We start from the raw sequence: 20,220 nt of genomic DNA on the forward strand, positions 1-20,220 counted from the left end.
GGCAACCGTTATTTGTTCTATGTATGAGACTATTTTCCTTTTGTTTTCTAAATTCCACATATAAGTGAAATCACGTGCTGTGTCATTCTCTGACTTATTGCACCCAAATACCCTGTAGAATTGTGTATGTTACTGGAAATGGCAAGATTTTGGTTTTTCTTCACAACTAATATTCTACTATATGTGTGTATATATGTGGATGTGTGTGTATATGTATATATATATATTTTTCCCTTTATCTGTTTTCTTTATTGATTCATCTATTGGTGGACTTTTGGTAGGTTTCTTACCTTGGCTACTTAAAAAAAAATTTTTTTTTTATGTGGAACATTTTTAAAGTCTTTATTGAATCTGTTACAATATTCTTTCTGTTTTATGTTTTGTTCTTTTGGCCTCAAGGCATGTGGGATTACCTCCCTGACCAGGAATTGAACGCACACCTCCTGCAATGGAATTGCGGATTCTAAGCCACTAGACTACCAGGTAAGTCCCTTGGCTATTATAAATAATGGTACAATGAACAATGAAGTTCATATATTTTTTGAATAAGCATTTTTGTTTTCTCTAGGTAAATGCCCAGATGTGCACTTGCCAGATTATATGGCAGCTCTATTTTTAATTTTTTGAGGAGTGGCCATAGTTTGCCATAGTAGCTACCAATTTACAATCCTACCAGAAGTGCTTGAGGGTTCCCTCTTCTCATCTTCACCAACACTGTGACTTGTCTTTTTGATGCCAGCCCATTCTGACAGGTGTGAGGTGGTATCTCATTGTGGTTTTGACTTGAATTTCCCCGATGATTAGTGACGCTGTGCATCGTATCATGTACCTTTTGGCCATCTGTAAGTCTCCTCCTCCATGATGGAGTCTCTCAACCTGAGTAGGGCTTGAATACTTGCACAAGTTTTGTGTCAGGCATTACATTTTAAGGTTTCTTTCTACTATGAACTGTTGGATGATCCCCAAAGCTCAAGTTCTGAATAAAAGCACTGCCGCATGTGTTGGATTGAAGTCTGTTTTCAGTATGCCTTTTCTGATGCCTAGTAAGGCTTGCAAATTGGGTATAAGCTTTGCCACATTCATGACATTTGTAAGGTTTCTCTCCAGTATGGATGGTTTTATGTTGAGTAAGGTATGAACGCATTGTGAAAGCTTTGCCACACTCATTACATTTGTAAGGTTTCTCTCCAGTGTGAGTTCTCTCATGACCCCAAAGTTGGGAACGTTGGATAAAGGCCTTATCACAGTCTGTACATTTGTAAGATTTTTCTCCTGTATGAATTCTCTGATGTGCCATAAGGCTTGAACGCTGGGTAAACCTTTTGCCACACACATTACATTTGTGTGGTTTCTCTCCAGTATGAATTCTCTCATGACCCCAAAGTTGTGAAAGTTCAATAAAGGCCTTACCACACACATTACACTTGTGTGGTTTCTCTCCAGTGTGCATTTTCTGATGTCGAGTAAGGCGTGAAAATTGGGTAAAAGCTCTGCCACACTCACTACATTTGTAAGGTTTCTCTCCAGTATGGATTGTCTCGTGCTGAGTAAGATTTGATCTCATGGTAAAGGCTTTGCCACACACAGTACACTTGTACGGTTTCTCTCCAGTATGGATTTTCTTGTGTTTGTTAAGGCTTGACCGCTCGGCAAATGCTTTGCCACATTCATTACATTTGTAAGGTTTCTCACCACTGTGCATTTTCTCATGACTCCAAAGGAGTGAATGCTGGATAAAGGCCTTACCACATTCACTACATTTGTAAGGTTTCTCTCCAGTGTGCATCCTCTGATGATTTTCAAGGTGTGAGTTTCTACTAAAGACCTTGCCACAGACATCACATTTATATGGTTTCTCTCCTGTGTGCACTCTCTGATGTGTAGTGAGATTAGAACCCTGGTTAAAGGCTTTGCCACACACATTACATTTGTAAGGTTTCTGTCCAGAATGGATTCTCTTGTGATTTCTGAGGTTTGAGCTTTTGCTAAAAGCCTTCCCACAGTCATTACAGTTGTAAGATTTTTCTTCAGTGTGTGTTCTCCTGTGTTGTGTGGGTAACACAGTAGGTTCCACAGTAGGAGGAATTCTATGAAGTGGGGAAACTGAGGAACCATTGTTAACTGACTTCTCAACTTGAGGGCCTCTATACATTTTCTCCTCAGTTGGAAATCTCTGCAGTTCAGCCACCTGCGCCTGCAGCCTTGCTCCAGTTCTATTATCCAAATACTTCATATCTTTGCTTCCAGCAATGCTCATGTTATTTTTCACTGTTAACCAACTTCTTATGAATGGCTTGTCATGCATGAAATATTCATATGTATTACTTCTTACAGAAACACTCTGAGGAAAATTAATTAAGGATTTATTATCCTGATCTTCTCTCTGACTGAGATTTTTGTTATGGGTCAAAAGCACTTTTTTGTCATTTCTTGCATCATATCCCCACTCACTCTCATTCTTCTGCATATTTTCACAGACTTCCTTGAGGTCAAAATCCTTGATGCCATGGTTTTCATTTCCATATAATTCTACTAAATTAATGTTCTCTCTTGGTGATAATTTGTTAATTGCAAATCCAGCAGAAAGGATTCCTATAAGATAATCTGGAAAATAAATATATTGAATTACATAATTATACAAAAAAATGTGTTTAATAGCATGTGGCAATATGATATAAGAAAAAAAAATATTTTAAAAAGTCTATATATCACAATGGGTTTCCCAGGTGGTGCTAGTGGTAAAGAACCCACATGCCAATGCAGGAGACATAAGTGATGTGGGTTTGATTACTGGGTCAGGAAGATCCCCTGGAGGAGGGCTTGGCAACTCACTCCAGTATGCGTGCCTAGAGAACCCCATGGGCAGAGGAGCCTGGTGGGCTACAGTTCACAGAGTTGCAAAGAGTCAGACACAACTGATGCAGCTTAGCAGGCATGCATGCATGCAACCCATGATAAATCTAGCAGGTTAAGTTAATAAATAACCACAATTATGCCAAATAACAGTTTCTGGCATTCTAAAGGATTCTTCCATAAAAATAGAAGAAAGAATATATATTCCAGAAGGAATATATTATAGGAAAAGTGAAATATATTTTGAGAATTACTGAAGTTTGTCTATCTTCTGAGAAGTTCTCTCAAGGATATAAAATGTGAAAGGGAACAAATGAAACAGTCCTAGAGTCAGGACAACAGAGAACTTGATATGTATTAATTGAAAACCAAGAGAGATCAAGGGGAAAGATGACTCTTGAGAGAGCCATCTCAGTCCCTCTCAAACTAAAGCATCAAAATGGTCAGCGGTGTCCCTTTATAAAATAGAAAATATAATATTGTAGGCCACAACAAAGCCCTTCCTCAGCTCTGAATGAGCCACAGCATCATGGTGGAATGGAGTTTAAACTTTTATATATTTGAACAAGAGAGTGACAAGTTTGAGTGTATGGGATGGATCTCCTTTGAGATCCGCTAAGAAACAAACTGTTATTTTTCTACAGATAATTCCCACTTAAGGAGAATTTCCCAAGCAATATTTAATGGAGCAGTTTACTCTGTGCCCACTTGAGCTCCTATCTGTATTTCCATCTCAATCTATTCATACTTGTCTGATTTTCCCCGATTTTCACTTTGCCTTCCAAAGTCCAGGGCTCTTTCCCTTGCTCTAAGATGAAGATAACATTCAGCTTATAAGAGATTTCAATTCATAAAGTAAAATGGGACACGACATGCTAGGCTATTACAGAACACATGCCCAGCTTTTTGTTCAGCTAAGAAAGAAAATTATAGATGGGTCTAGAAATGTATCATAAAAATTAGTCAACTGACTGCCTCCTGAAGTTTTAGATTAAGTAGACTCAGGAAAATCCACTGCAGAACGGATAGGCTACCCACTCTGGTATTCATGGGCTTCCCTGGTGGCTCAGATGGTAAAGAATCTGCCTGCAATGTGGGAGACCTGGATTTGATCCCTGGGTTGGGGAGATCCCCTGGAGGGGATAGCAACCCACTTCAGTATTCTTGCCTGGAAAATCCCATGGGGTCGCAAAGAGTCAGACACAACTGAGCCACTAAGCACACCACAGCACGGCGTGCAAATTATCTAATTAACTTTTAAGAACTACTGAATCAAAAACACAAAGGTGGAAGCACAGAATGAGATGTTTTAAAAAAATGTGCTGTAATGCTTTCTGACTACTAATATTCTGCAACCACCATTGATTAAGCACGAATGCCCAACTTCTAACAAAATGAGAAGTTATAGAGTGATAAGCCATGTCATGAAGCCTTTTCATTCTGAATCCAAACAGCTTCAATCACTCTCTTAAGAACAGGGATTTGAAACTTTAACAAGCATGCCAGGGGATTCCAAGTTTGAGACTCAGAAGGGAAAACTCAAAAGATACATAGAACTAGTTACCACCTTCCGGAGAGAAGTTATCATCACCCAGGGAGACCAGGTTCCTGTAGGTCTCCAGCATCACATCCCTGTAGAGGGCCCTCTGAGAAGAGGCCAGGCATTCCCACTCCTCCTGAGAAAATTCAATGGCCACATCCTTGAATGTAAATAGTCCCTGAAAGGAAAGCACATTTTGCCAAGTGGACAAGGAGCAAGCTCCGACTCTGACAAAATTACAGAAACAAACGTGTAAGGATTGACTTGGCTGGAGCGAATGTCCTGACCGATCTGTAAGACAATTTTGAGCAAGTTACTTTTCTCAAATTTTTTTAAACTGAGGTGAAATTCGTGTAACATAAAGGTAGATATTGTAAGGTACCATTCAGTGAGTGGCATTTAGTACCCTCACAATGTTGAACAAACACTTGCCTATCTAGTTCAAAAACATCTTATCATCGTTAAAGGAAATTTACCCATTTAACAATCTCTTCCCGTTCCTCTTTGCCCCCCATTCCTGTATACCATAATGCTTACTGTCATTATGCATTTACCTACTTGTGATATTTTCATATAAATGCAATGGTACGAAATGTGAGCTTTTCTGTGTGGCTTCTTCCACTTACAATGGTTTTTTCAATTTATCCATGATATGGCATCAGTACTACATTCCTAAAGTATTCCTTTTTCAGGGCTGAATAATTGAATTCTATGACTACAACACATTTTATATATCCACTCATCCTGATGGCCATTTAGTTTGTTACCACTTCTTTCCTAATTTTAACAGTTCTGCTGGAACTTTCATGTACAAGTATATGTGCAAATACCTATTTTTAACCTTTTTTTTTTTTTTTTTTGGCTGCACCTTGTGGTATGTGGGATCTTAAATTTTAGTTCCCCAACCAGAGATTGAACCTGTGCCCCCTACAGGGAACTGCAGAGTCTTAACCACTGGACCACCAAGGAAGACCCTTTAATATTTTTTATTCGTTTAAACACAGTTCTCCCACTTTCCTTTAGTTCTTTGTCCATGGCTTCCCGTAGCTCTCTAAGGATGTTTAAGATGGTTGATTTAAAATCTTTACTTAGAACTTGCAAATTCTGTTCTTCTTTACAAACACCATCATTAATGCAGTAATCATGCTTAAGCTCTGGTGAAAGAAACGGCAACCTGCTCCAGTATTCTCGCCTGGAGAATCCCATGGACAGAGAAGCCTGGCAGGCTACAGTCCACAGAACCGCAAAAGAGTTGAACACAACTTAGTGACTAAACAACTACAACAACAATAACATGCTTAAGCTGCTCAATCTGGAGAAATCCTTAGGCATCTGTACTGAAGCTGGCCTGCTCAAAAGCAGCCACTGTGAAATCTTTTATAACAGTCACAAATGTGAAACCCTTGTGTCTTCATGAAGAGAATGATCCAATGAGGATGTAAAAAGGAAAATCACCTCTATGTTTACTAAAGTGAAAATAACTCCAACATGTATGGCTTGTGAAAATTTAAACTTGCAGAATAAATATCATAAGAAAACATTTACCAAAAAATATTTTCTAAAATCACATTACAATATAAGATGCATTTTTATTAAGATTTGGGTTGAGAACAAAGAGTTGTTCCTGATGGAGACATTAAGTGATGCTGGAAGACGTGACAGAGAAAGGGATATTTTACTTAAGCCTCTAATCTGCATCACTATGTGGAGTTGAATCACAAGTGTATATACATGAGATGTTTAATACAAAAAAAAATAACACTATTTGTTATGATGATCTGTGATCCCTGATGTTATGACTGTAACTTGCTGAAGGCTCAGACGATGGTTAGCATTCTTTTTTTAGCAATATACAACACTGAACAACTATAATGGTAGAATCAGATCATGGCTCCAGGCTTTCTGATGGCACAAAGTTCTGCTCCTATGTCTTGGCTGAATTATAACCATTTTAATCGAAAACACCTGCTACATGAGAGCCCCCATCGGAATACCTGGGTCTTTCAGCCATGAATGTGGTATGAATTATATATAGAGCTTTTCCTGTCAGGCAATTAAGTTAATTCCATTTTTTACAACTAATTATGTACTAAAACAAGACTTCCCAGGTGGCACTAGTGGCAAACAATCCACCTGCCAATGCAGGAGACATAAGAGACTCGGGTTCAATCCCTGGATTGGGAAGATCCCCTGGAGAAGGAAATGGCAACCCACTCTGGTATTTTTGCCTGGAGGACATGGACAGAGGAGCCTGGCAGCTACAGTCCATGGGGTCGCAAAGAGTCGGACACAACTGAAGCAACTTAGCACAGCACATGTACTAAAACACCCTCTTCTACATCCTGTTTCCATTTTGGAACTTCCCATTTTAAAGTACTGATATTTTAGAGTCAGAAACACAATGATTCACTCAACTTCAAATGCCTTCAAAAGCGCGTTTCCCCATATAAGTCTTCCTTTCAGACTTCAGGTATTGTGAGCATTGGAACATCACTTATCATATGTAGTCTCTTTGACCCTGGTTTACATGGAGCTGAAAGGGCTTGCAGAAGGGTTCTCTGAACAATCCTCAGTGGCCTACCTCACTGACACCACAGAGCCTACTCCTACTTCCAATCCACGTCTGAGTACAAAACCTTTCACAGGAGGATCACCTAAAAGGACCCTCTTCCCAAATGCAAGGTCACTAAGTCACACTGAGGAGGAAATCTGCAGGGAGATGAGAGGAGATTCAGGGAAGGCCCTGTGTGTGATTAAATATTTTAGGCAGGAAACTTCATAGAGAAGTTTAACAAGTCCAATTCATGTCATTTTAGGAAAGAGTTAACATCAACAAAGAATATGACTTTTACCTGGGAAAGGGCCATCCCTTCTCCTTTCTTTCCTCTTCCTCTGAGCTTCTTTCTCAGGTAAGATTATTCTGTGTGACAAAAAAAAAAAAAACAACACATCTTTTAATGTTTAGAATCAACAAACCTCCCTCCCCTGCCACAAGTATCCACACACAAAAAAACTTCCTCTGGGGTAAAGAAGGTCCCCAGTGACTGGAGGGATCGGAGACAATGAACTCCTATCAGGAGACCAATATGTGAGTTTTCACCCCTTTTTTCAACCCCTTCTCCTGCTGGAACCCTCACTCTGCTGCAACTGCACCGTCCTTTGTCCATATGACATTCAGCCAAAGGAAACTGTCTCCTCCTGGTTCCTGGCTCCTTCCTGGGCAGCCAGCATCCAAGGACTGCCTGATGAAGGATAAGATGCTTATCCATCCAACAATCTGGGCTTCCTTGGTGACTCAGACAGTAAAGAATCTGCCTGCAATACAGGAGACCCAGGTTCGATCCCTGGGTCAGGAAGATCCCCTGGAGGAGGGCATGGCAACCCACTGCAGTATTCTCGCCTGCTTAATTTTTTGTTCATAATCTCTGCCTTCAGTAAAATATACTTTATATTTTTTTACGACAAATGTCATAAACCAATAAATACTGTTTTTTGCACTTAGTTACTGTGCTCCAATGTTTACGTGAAGACTATAATTCAACAATTATTCTAAAGCCACACTAGGGCTTCCCTGATGGCTCAGTGGTAAAGAATCTGCCTGCCAATGCAGGAGAAGTGGGTTCCATCCCAGGGTCAAGAAGATCCTCTGGAGAAGGAAATGGCATCCCAGTCCAGCATTCTTGCCTGGAGAATCCCATGGACAGAGGAGCCTGCTGGGCTACCGTCCTTGGAGTCACAAAGAGTCAGACATGACTGAGCAACTGAAGAAGAACAACACAGTCACTTTAACTTTTTTTTTCTATTTTGTTGAAATATAATTGATGTACAATACTATGTTAGTTTTGAGAATACTACAGAGTGATTTGACATTTTCAAACATTATGAAATGATCACAATAAGTCTTAAGAAAAAGACTTCATGTTATGATACAGAGATAGACACAAGCTAAGAGAAAAGTTATGTCTTTATCTCTGGGCCTATGCCCTCTGCCCTTAAGTTTTTCATAATTGTTGGAGGACTGCAGCACTTTTCAAATTCTCATTGTAACTGGCCACTCATCCCAGAAAACCACCAGATGCAAAAACAAGACCAACTTCGTAAATTATTTCTCTCAGAGGACTTCATTTGCTCAGACTCAGAAAACCGGGTCTACTTTACTTCTCCATGTTACAGGTGGTGCATGTGTCTCACAGGGGAAGGGATTTACCAAGTTACTTTGAAGAAGTCTGAGTTGAGTGAGCAGAACTGAGTGTAAGTGGTAGCCTTACACTTTTATAGGTTTAAGTAGAAAGAGTTTATCCTATTTGCAGATTACCTATTTATTTCTAAGCTAGAGAGGCTTCTTTTTCAGGGTTTAATGAAAGACAAACATTTTATTCCTCTACTGTAGAAAAAAACAGAACAAAAAATGCAAGCCACATCAATCCAGCCCATCCTTCAACATCTGCAGAAAAAGGATGAAGGGGATGAGCGAGGAACATCTATTCAATTCTTAGCTGGAGACTTCAGCTCAGAGCTCACTAACTTAGCAGATCTTTTAAGGGAAGAATAAAGTTGTTAAATACCAAAGTAACTGGTGAATCTAGGTTTTGAGTTTTAAAAGATTATCAACATTCATAACCACAGGCCTAGTGAAATACTGTAAAGTTATTTACCAGACATCACAGAAGAGCTCCAAGTTAGGATATAAAGCACATAAACCTCATAATGTGAACAATCAAATTAAGAGGGAAAATAATCTGTAAATTTAAAGGAGAGGAAAGCAGTACCATTAACAATGGCCATTTTAGCAGCTTCCTTGGTGGTCTAGTGTTTGGGAGTCTGCCTGCCAGTGCTGGGGATATGGGTTTAATCTATGGTCCAGGAGGATCCCACATGTCTCAGGGCACCTAAGCTGGTGTGCACAACTACTGAGACCATGTGCTGCAACTTCTGAAGCCCACAAGCTCTGAAGCCTGTGCTCTGCAACAAGAAAAGCCACTGCAATGAGAAGTCCAGTGCACCATGAGTAAGAGTAGCCCCTGCTTGCCAAAACTAGAGAAAGCCCTTGCAACCAAGGAAGACCCAGCACAGCCAAAAACAAAAATAAGTAAGTTAATTTTTAAAATAGTCATTTAAACAAAAGCACCATGTGGTGAAAGAAATTTGTGTTCCATTTCTCGGAGGAGGACCTAGAAGTGACTGAGGTAAGCCTTCTGGTTGAATACGGACTGCAAATAGAATTATTATCTGATTCCAACACCTGGTTTTGCAACTCTCATCTCTTCTGCATAATTTAGACAAGTCAACAAATTTTATAAAAATTAGGTTGTACAGCCACAAATTCACTACTTCAGAACTTAACAGTCCATACCCAATCTACTCAATACTCACCTAGGTTTGGGTACCCCTGCTTTCTCTACCACTATGTGCTTTTTTTCCTCGGTATATATCTCTGGATCCTTCTGTTTCTCTTCTCCTTTGCCCATTTCTGCGTTTCTTTCTCTCTTTCCTGTGCATCATTTTGTTTCCTTCTCTTTCTATTCCTCCTCCCACAGACTGGCCTCGCCCTGTTGCAATACCTGACGTTCTTCCTGCACAGTATTTCTGATGCCTCACTAGTTGCAGAAACTTCTGCCTCAGTATTCCCTTCCCGCTCTCCTTAGAGGGAGGTCAAGGATGATCCATCCTCCAGGACTGAGGACTTGTCAGAACGAAATCGGGCCGAGGAGGGTGAGGTCGGGCAGGGGAGCCGGGAGTCGGATAGAAGTTAGAAAGGGAGTCAGAGCAGGAAAACAGCGCTGCAGGAGGTCAGCGTCTATACGGACCGAAGACAGAAAGTTGGGGCCGGTGTCTGCCTTAGAGCGATTTTAACAGGAACCGGGCCCAGACTGCCGTGACCGAAAAAGTTTTCAGGTGACGCCGCAACAGGCGAAATGAGAGGACTCAGAGCGAGAGCGACGGCCGCGTTCAGGGGTTTTAACTTACTGGGAGCCGCTCCGAAACCCCGGTCGGGGGCCGCGATGCCCGAAGAACGCATAGCCCGGTCACCAACGAAACCAAGACTTTCTCTTCCGAGTGTACCCGTTGTTACGCGGAAATCACTTCCGGCTCTTCAGGGAACTGCGCGTGCTCACTGGGGCGGGGCGGGGCCTGGGCCGCCGCGGGGCGGGGCTGTGGCTTTCGGGTGGATGGAGGGTCCTCCGCCTGTGGTCCTTGATCTGGTCCTCGGACTGGCCCCTGGGAGTTTCTGGTTGCTCCTCTTCCCTCTGGACAGATTTCTGTACTTTGGATCCTCCGCACTTGTATGCTGTCCTTTGAAGCCAGGCCTCAGTGCAGAATTAGAGATGCACAGTCCACTTCTATTAGAAGCTGAAAGTTGAGAAACATGGACAGAAAAACGTGGTGGGCTGCAGTCCATGGGGTCGCAGAGTCGGACACTACTGAGCGACTAACACTTTCACTCTCCCCCACCCCCGCACCCACTTACGTGGAAAGAGCCAGCAGATGAAGAAACTGGATCCTCTGAGCAGCGAGGATGCAGGAGCCCTGGACCTAGGGCGGGGCTTGGCGCTGTGGGCGGGGTTGGATCCCGGAACTTGAGACCTCAGGCAGTTACACGTTTTTGAAAGTGAAAGTGAAGTTGCTCAGTCGTCTCCGACTTTGCGATCCCAAGGACTGTAGCCGGCCAGGTTCCCCTGTCCATGGGGGTTCTCCAGGCAAGGATACTGGAGTGGGTTGCCATTTCCTTCTCCAGGGGATCTTCCGGACCCGGGGATCGAACCAGGGTGCCCTGCATTGCAGGCAGACTCTTTACCCTCTGAGCCACCAGGATTATTTATTTTAAATTTATTTATTTTTGACTGTGCTAGGTCTTCCTTGCTCCTTAGGCTTTTCTGTAGTTTCCTTGTGTGGGCTTCTCCTTGCAGTGGCTTCTGTTGTTGCCAAGCCTGAAATCTAGACCTTTCTGGCCTTAGTAGTGGTGGTGCAGGGGCTTAGCTGCCCTGTGGCATGTGGAATCCTCCCTGATCAGGGATTGAACCCTTGTCCCCTGCATTGGAAGGCAGATTCTTAACCATTGGCCCACCAAGGAAGTCCCACAGCTTTTTATTTACTTAACCAAAAGCTTGAGTTTTAGAGCAGGTGATGGACACTGGTAGTGTGACAGGAAATGCAGAATTGTGCATGTGGGAAATGTGCAATTTTATACTCACTTCCCTCCTGGGCTTCCCTTGTGGCTCAGCTGGTAAAGAATCCACCTGCAATGTAGGAGACCTGGGTTCCATCCCTGGGTTGGGAAGATCCCCTGGAGAAGGGAAAGGCTACCCACTCCAGTATTCTGGCCTGGAGAATTCCATGGACTGTATAGCCCATGGGGTCGAAAAGAGTCGAACACAACTGAACGACTTTCACTTCACTTACCCTCCAGAGTATAATTTAAACTTCTGTTTCCCATTCATTTGGAGGCATCAGAAACTAAGTGAGGAAAAATTTCAACCCTAAATATGTCATTGTCCAAGGGACGCCTTTGGAGATTGTGTGCAAGGAGTAGGCTACAGTCAGGCACTTGAGAAAGAAGCTTTAGGAAGGAATTCAACCATATATATATATGTGCAGTATAAATTTTTTTTTCTTTGACTTGTATCAGGCTAGTGGATTTGAAGAATAAGACCATTTCGATAGAAATTTCCACTTCCCAAATATCAACTATTAATGTTATCTTCACTGTAGTTTTGCTGCTTATTAACTTTTCTTATGCACTTTGGCATATTTCTGAATGATTTATCAGTTGAGAATAAACATATCTCCTTTGTCCAAGGCTCTGGTGGAAAACTCCAAAAACCTTTGGAATTTCCACTAACTGAACACTGTGCTCTACAGCAGAAACTGATACAATATTGTAAATCAATTACCCTTCAATTAAAAATAAAAAACAAGATTGGAGTTTCCTGAATGACAGACGTGCTTTTGTTATTATGTTAAAAAGGCAACTTTGAGTGGGGGATCCATACAAAATTTTGGAATAGGAGCTTGGACCCCAGAAAAACCAACCAGGTTATGAGAGAATTGGAATATTACACAGTGGTGAAGCTCAATGAACTAGAGGTACATATGTAAGAAGAAAATCTTCTTGAAAACAATTGGGAGAAAAGTCATGATACAAAATTAGATAGCATAAAGACATGTATATAAACATTTTGCACTCACAGAAGATAATATTTAGAGTTAAAAGTATGTATGTGTTAGAATTTCTAAAAATGCTTGGGAAAGACAAAGATCAAGTTATAGTTGTGTATCAGATACATATGTGATCAAATGAAAATGCAAAGTAAATAGGAAATAAATTTCTCTTCCGGTCTTGTGGATGAGACCTGCCAGGTCAATTCCCATGGACACCCATGATTAGATCTCATGTGAATGCATTATATTGGATGTCAGAGGGAATGAAAAGCCCAATGAAACAAGAAGGCATCTTGAAACCAAAGCAGGGAGGCAAGGATCTTTAGGTAATCAATGAATCAGTTTATTGTAGGGTGACTGACTCCAAGAGCCTGATCTAGATCAGGGTGACAGTGATAAGATGAAATTTCACAGCTGCCCTCCACACTACCCCAGAGCCATTCTGACAACTCTACAGTTAACCTAGGCTATCTGGGTAAATGCTTGGAAGCAGAATAAATTTTCCTAAAATTTATGAATGGAGTCTGTCTCTTCTAGGATCATCACATCAGGAGAGGGAACAGATAAAGCATCCATTTGTTCACATGGGACTAATTCAGTAGCATCTCTGTTCTCCTGTTTTGACAGATGTTTACTGATGCAACTTTCATGAAAATTTTGGGTTTCATGGTATATTGGTAATGCTCAAAAGTTTTGTGAACACTCCATGGCTTGTGAAACTGTGACCTCATTTCAGATGGAATCTAAAATTTTAATCTAAAGAATGAGTGCTATAAATGGTACAGTTTGCAGAATATCTCAAATATTACCCATGAAAATAAAAAATTTTACATCACCAAAAACAGATCTACATGGCATGTTTATAGAATTACGTTGTCTCTAAAACAGAGGGCTTCCCTGGTGGTAAAGAACCTGCTTGTCAATGCAGGAGATGCAAGAGATGCGGGTTTGATTCCTGGGTTAGGGAGATCCCCTGGAAGAGAGCAGGGCAAACCATTCCAGGGTTCTTGCCTGGAGAATCCCATGGACAGAGGAGCCTGGCAGGCTACAGACCACGGGGTCAGAAAGAGTTGGACTCGGCTGAAGCAACTTATCGCACACGCACACCCCGAAACTGGAAGGAACCCAAATGTCCGACAAATGGTGGATAACAACCACTAGTCAATCTGTAAAACTGAATGGCAGTCAGCAATGAAAAATAATAAACTCTTACTCTGTGTAAAAACATGACTGAATACCAAAGGCATTATGCTGAGTGACAGAAACATACAAATGGATAGTATTCAGCCTTGGAAAGAAAGGAAATCTTGTCACATGCTACAGAATGGATGCACCTTGAGGACATTATGCTGAGCAAACTATGCCAGTCACAATAACACAAGTATCATATGATTTCACTTACCGAAATATCTAGAGTAGTCAAATTCATAGTTACAGAAATAGTAGGATGGTAGTTACTGGGGACTGAGGGGAGGGAGACCCAGAGAGTAATTTAATGGGTACAGAGTTTCAATTTTTCAAGGTGAAGAAAGTTCTAGAGCTCTGTTGCCTAACAATGTGGATATATTTGAGCTTTGTGAATGTCTGTGCGTGTCTCTGTGTTATCACTGTTTTTTTTATTACCAATATACTTATAGTTAACTTCCATCACCATGGTGGTGGTTTAGTCGCTAAGTTGTGTCTGACTCTTGCAGTCCTCAGGCTCCTCTGTCCATGGGATTTCCCAGGCAAGAGTACTTGAGTAGGTTGCCATTTCCTTCCCCCAAAACATTACTGTTTACTTGGTTACTAAGTGATATGGAAATAAGATGACAAAGGCTAAAATAAATTTCTGAAACTTTAATTTCATTTTTGTTACATAAAAATTATATACATTTATATGCTGAGACTATACGATCCCAGTGTAAAGTGCAAATCAAAACTATACGGAATTAAATACAATAATATATAAAGCCAACAACAATATATATATGAGATTTAATATCCTCTATGAAACCATGGCGAATTGAAATCTATGAAGCAGGAGAAATCTAAAAGTAGGTACATAAGAATAAATACAAAAGGTCAAGAAACCTTTTCATATATCTTGACTTAGGTTTTACCTAAATTAAACAAAAATATGTTTAATATCTAAATTAAACAAAAATATCCCACATGGTGGCATCACCATCTTTCATCAAACTGAAAACTGTAAACATTTCCCAAGACAGATTCTTATTAAAGCTTTGTGAGTATCTGCCTCCATGGCCTGGAGGTGAATGAGGAAAGATCTAGTGCTTTTTCAGGGAAAAAAAAAAAGGATATGAATATGTTTTCAGTTCTACACTTCAAAGTGTGCAAATACATGTGAATTACATCCTGATACTTGCTCTCATTATAAAATAATGCCAGTGTGGTACATGCACCTCAGCTTTAGCCCTCCAGAGAGGCAAGGGGCCTGGGAGTTGGTGGGGTGGGGTGGGGTTGGGGGGCAGGGGGAAAGAGGCAGGTAGGTGGGAAAGGTGGTGGTTATTAATACACCAACTTGGTTTTTCCAAGATACTCAAAGTGCATGCATTGTCTAGCATGAATTTTAAACTCTGTAATCTGAATCCTCAAGGAAACCCAGATTTCACATTCTGAGTCCATTTTTCAAGTTCCTTTCCTATCACCACCCCGGGTTTGTGACGAACAATCGGCCCTTCTGGTCATTTTGGAGAATCTAGGGGGTTTCAAGGTTTGGCTCTGTCAGAGCTGTGGTCTCTGCTGAGTAGGCTTGGGTCCCCCTGGCTCAAATCAAGCTTCTTCTGACGCTCTGACGTCTAGAGAAGAGGTGGACTGGCCTCAGAGCTCGGCCCTTCTACTCCATCCTTGGTTGGCCGCAGGGTACCCTGCGCTGGGGCCGGAGAGAGCCAGCCCTCAGCAGGGAAGGCACAGGCCGCCTGGTTGGCCATGGTGTATATGGTCTGCGCCGCGGCCCACAGAGGCCCCCGGAGCTGGGCCAGCTGCTGCCAGCACTGCGGGGAATATCCCGGCTGCTTGTGCATGTGGACTATGCTCTGATAAATGGCCTCGGACATATAGCGCAGGGAGGTCACGAGGCTTTTTCGTAGTGGAGGCAACTGGTCTTCGGGGGACCTGGATCTGGGCCGCCGACTGCGCCCAGGGCGCCTCGGGTGGGGTCTTCTGGAGCGAGGAGCCCGGGTCTTTTCGCTGGAGCTGCTGCGGCCAGACTCAAGCACCTTCCGTTTCTTGTTTTCCGAAGTCACACTGGGTTCATCTGGAGAGGCCCCTACGGACAAAGCATGCGGGTGAGAGACCTGCCACATCAATTCCCAAGGACCCCCCATCCCAGGGATCTCACCACGCGCCTTCAGGTACACCCCACCTCTCCTGCGCCACACCCTCAGCTCTAGAACGAGATGATGCTACACCCATCTTGGGCGCTCAAATGCTCCAGGGATCCCAGAGTTTCTAAATGCCTTCAGCCATTGGACAACCCCCTTTGTGCCCACGCACTGGACAGGTCACCTGCTTTCTCTTCACACACCTCGAGACCCAAAAGCAAGATCCTACCTGTTCCATCGCAGGTGCGGTTCCTGGAATCCATCTTCCGCTTTCTGGAACTCTCGGAACTGGAACCGCGTTCTGAATCTGTGGATCAGGTGAGAGTTTTGAGTGACTGCTTGCAACCCGTGCCTTGGCAACCTAGCTGATCCCCGACACACAAGAAGCCAAGATCGCAACAAAAGCTGGTTTGCCCGCTACGCATCCTAGAGTTCAGGATGGGCAAGGCCTGGCGGCCAAAGCTCACCTAGTTCCCTGCTCAGCGAGACTGGGGTACCCCCTGTCCTGTCCCTCTTCTCCAGAAAAATTAAGTCTTACCTGAAGGAGCAGTGTGTCTGTTTCTGTCTTGGGTCTCGTTTTCCTTCGAATTATCTTTCTCATCCATCTCGGGCTCTGATCCTGGAAAAAAGGGGGAATTAAATGACTGCCCACCTTGGGGGACACTGAAGTGTTTAGTCCATCCCTCGCCCGTATTTTGGGGCAAATCTCTCAACTGAGGCCCTGCAGACGCATCCTATATGAACTGGAGCAATACGGTTCTTGGGGATCATCGCCACAGTACTCAGAGCCCTCATAGGACTAGGGTTCGGCTCCTATCACCAATCTCCAAATAAAATACCCACAAATTAGACGTCCCTGATTCCATTCCTCCTTTCCACCCCAGACCAACAGCTCAGGTTCCTATCTGGCCTCTGGACGTGGCTGTCTAAGTGGAAAGAGAAGGTCTTGCCTTTTTCTTCGGATCGTTTCTCCTCCCCATCTGAGCCCCTTTCTTCCACGGAGTTCTGTTGGAGTTGGGAAGAGACTATTTTGCCTTTCCCTTCAGAGAGTTTCTCCTCCACATCAGAGCTCTTTTCTTCAAAGGAGTCTTGTTGAGATGGGTTCTGGTCAGTGGGTTGTTCCATGGAAGGGCTGTTGGGGTGCCGGTCTTCTGTGCCGGATTCCATCTGGAGCTCCAAACGACGTGCCTGCTCTCAGAGAGGTTCGGAGTGAGACGTGTCCACTGGAGGGATGAACCAGCCTTTTATGAGAACCTCAGGGGGCGTGGCTTGTTCCTATTGGTTGATTGGGTTATGCCGTCTTCTCGTGAGATTAGGAGCCTTATTTGTGGTTGTACTGTTAGACACGACTGAACCGACTTAGCCGCAGCAGCGGCAGCCATTTCCTACTCCCTGGAATCTTCCCGACCCAGGGATCGAACCCTCGGCTCTTAGGTCTCCAGCACTGGCAGTCAGGTTCTGTACCACTAGTGCCACCAGGGAAGCTGTGGTTTAAAATATTATAGAAATTGGCAAAACCTAATTGTAGCACGTTGTTTCAGATGTTTTTTCTCATTTGAGAAAAAAGTGGAACGTATAAAGTAATGGTAAACACCTATAAAACATTCCATCCAATCTGGGGGACGGGATCGGTGATTAGGTTAGGATGATGGGATTATCTGGAGGGCATAGCCAGCGGGTCGTGAGACAGTATAAAGCCCAGCAGAAGAAGGATTTCTAGTCTGCAGTTGCTTCTCCAGTCATCTTGGTGAACATTCTGTCTCCAGTGGTTTTGTGCAGTGTCCACGTATTTGATCGGCTCAGGACAGAGGGCAAGGACACGGCTTAGTTCTGATTTCTCCTTGAGAACTCAAAGAATCCCTCAGAGAAATTGCTGAGTGGGACAAATCTATTGAGGACCAATTTGAGTGTTGAGATGAGGATTAGTTAATTGTTAAATAGCATTTCTTGGCATCGTGCCTGATTCACAAAATACTTCTAAAATGTCAATTTTTAGATGAAAGTCAAACTTTTTAAATAATGGTTACTCGGAGACTGATTTATGTATGTGTGGGGTGAGGTGTTGGATTATCAGTTATGGAGCCCTGTTGTCTTTGAGCAAGGGCTTTTAAAAACTGTGAGTTATTAACTTCTCTTTATCCTGGTGTACTCAGGAAAATTAGTTTGCAGCTGATTTAAATTCAGGACCCTGAATATTTTTAATGCATGAGGTTTTTTTTTTTTTTTTCCTAAATAGGGTCTATTTTTATAGCAGTTTTTAGCTCACAGCAAAAATGAGCAGAAAGCTCAAATATTTCCATGTACCCCCCTCCCCAACTCATGCAGATCCTCTCCCACTGGCAGCATAGGCTTAAGTATTTTAAACATAGTATATAATTGCAAAGTTGTACGGTCATATGTCTATCTTTCTAAGATCATATGGAATGCCAAAGACCAAATTATATTTCTTCATTTCTACACACTGGATATAATTTGGAGTGTGACAGAATGGTTAACAACCACTAGAACATTCCATCCAATCAGGGGAGGTGGGCGGGGCTCTGTTACCATGTGATTAGATTAGGATGATGGAGTTACCTGAGGGTGTGGCCAGGAGGTCCAGTGGTTAAGACTCTGCACTTCTATGGGAGAAAGCCAAAAAATAAAAATATAAAATACTGAGTTACTCATATATTTTTATCCCAGTGTGTTTAGCAGAACATATTTGGAGCTGGTTGAAATTTAGGACCCTGACCATAAACCTGTAAGAGCTATGTGGAAACCAGAGTTACATTTTCTTTTTAGAAATTTTATTTTATATTTTTATTTTTTGGCTTCCTCCCATGGAAATGCAGTGTTTTAACCACTGGACTGCTAGGAAGTCCCAGAGATGAGTTATTCTAACTTAATTTGTGTTTGGGAAGTGCTTCCTCAGTACTTGAAATTGGTCATTGAAAATATGAAGAGGAAAACACACTTTATTCTAGACCATCAAATATGCCAGTCCCATGATCAGATATACCATGTGCTGACCCTTTCTTTCCTGTCCCTGGCAGAACTGTCTTTTCTTTTTCTTAATATAATCCATTATGGTAAATTTTATTTACTTCTTATGACAGCTTGTGGAATAGGATATTTTCCCACTGCAATCTATTTGTATTTCCATTAGATCCTATTAATTTTTTAGTCAACCCATTCCACCTTTTCAAAGAAGTTCCCTGAGTGAGGGGCTTCCCAGGAGATTCAAGGGTAAAGAATACACCTGCAATGCAGGAGACATGGGTTTGATCCCTGGGTTGGGAAGATCCCCTGAAGGAGGAATTGGCAACCCACTCCAGTATTCGCCCCTGGAGAAACCCATGGACAGAGGAGCCTCACTGGCTACAGTCCATGGGTCAGAAGAGTCCGCGAGCACTGAGGGACTAATGCTTTCACTATATCGTTTAAATGAAGTAGTTATACATGTATCTTTCTAAAGTCTTAGGGAATGGCAAAAACCAAATTAGACTATTTTTTCAGGTTTATACTTCGAAATAAAGTGGGAGTGTAAAAGAATGGTGAAAACAATACAACATTCTATCCAATCAGGTTAGGTTGGCGGGGCTTTGTCACGTGATTAGGTAAAGGAGATGGGGATATTGGGAGGGCGTGGCCAAGGTGGGGGTTCCTAAGACCTAGGCCAGCAGAAGGCATTCTGGTAAGTGGTCTCTTCCCTCTTCATCCAGGTAACTGCTCTGTCTCCAGCGGTTTTGCCCAGTGTCCACATATCTAAGTGGCTCTGGACAGACAGCAAAAGCACGATTGAATTCTTTTCTCTTTAGGGGCCTCAGTTTGTCCTCAGCAAACTAGGAGATTGGGAAAACTCTGCAGCGGTCCATTTTCAGGCATTGAGGTAAGGATTAGTTAATTCTTTGCTAGAATTTCTAGCACAGTGCTGATTCACAAAATACTTCTGAAGTGTTAATTTTTACATGAAGGTTAATGTCTTGTATACAGTACAATGTTTCATTTATATAAATTTATATGTATTCTTTTTTCATATTCCTTTCCATTATGATTTGTAATAGGATATTGAATATAGTTTCCTGTACAATACAGTAGGACCTTGTTGTTTATCCATTTTATATATAATAGTTTGCATCTGCTAACCCCAGTCTCTCACTTCATCCCTCCCTCACCCCTCGTCACCCTTGGCAACCACAATCTGTTCTCTATGTCTGTGAGTCTGTTTCATAGATAAGTTCACTTATGTCGTATTTTAGATTCCACGTATAAGTGAAATCATAAGATCTTTGTCTTTCTGACTTACTTCACTTGTATAGTACCTCTAGGTCCATCCATATTGCTACAAATGGCATTATT

At 42.3% G+C, this 20,220-nt stretch overlaps 2 protein-coding genes across 3 annotated transcripts; both read right to left on the reverse strand.

Moving 5' to 3' along the window:
- Positions 1 to 360: 360 nt before the first annotated feature.
- On the reverse strand, positions 361 to 10,460 carry ZNF677 (zinc finger protein 677). Of its 2 annotated transcripts, none has more exons than XM_010832533.1 (4): positions 10,361 to 10,460; positions 7,246 to 7,313; positions 4,421 to 4,529; positions 361 to 2,604 (listed from the first exon to the last, which is right to left on the reverse strand). In XM_010832533.1, the coding sequence occupies exons 2-4, from the start codon at positions 7,258 to 7,260 to the stop codon at positions 926 to 928; spliced, it is 1,803 nt and encodes a 600-aa protein (XP_010830835.1). In that variant the 5' UTR covers positions 7,261 to 7,313; positions 10,361 to 10,460; the 3' UTR covers positions 361 to 925. The 2 variants fall into 2 exon arrangements, with proteins under 2 accessions (XP_010830835.1, XP_010830834.1); XM_010832532.1 differs by having other exon boundaries at positions 4,421 to 4,571.
- Positions 10,461 to 15,354: 4,894 nt separating this feature from the next.
- Positions 15,355 to 17,046, reverse strand: LOC104983037 (protein FRG2-like-2). Its single transcript, XM_010832534.1, has 4 exons — positions 16,830 to 17,046; positions 16,418 to 16,498; positions 16,109 to 16,186; positions 15,355 to 15,824 (listed from the first exon to the last, which is right to left on the reverse strand). The coding sequence occupies exons 1-4, from the start codon at positions 17,044 to 17,046 to the stop codon at positions 15,355 to 15,357; spliced, it is 846 nt and encodes a 281-aa protein (XP_010830836.1).
- Positions 17,047 to 20,220: the final 3,174 nt, after the last annotated feature.

This window comes from Bison bison, unplaced genomic scaffold, assembly GCF_000754665.1.
Source record: "Bison bison bison isolate TAMUID 2011002044 unplaced genomic scaffold, Bison_UMD1.0 scf7180017861063, whole genome shotgun sequence".
In the NCBI taxonomy this organism is placed as follows: domain Eukaryota; kingdom Metazoa; phylum Chordata; class Mammalia; order Artiodactyla; family Bovidae; genus Bison; species Bison bison.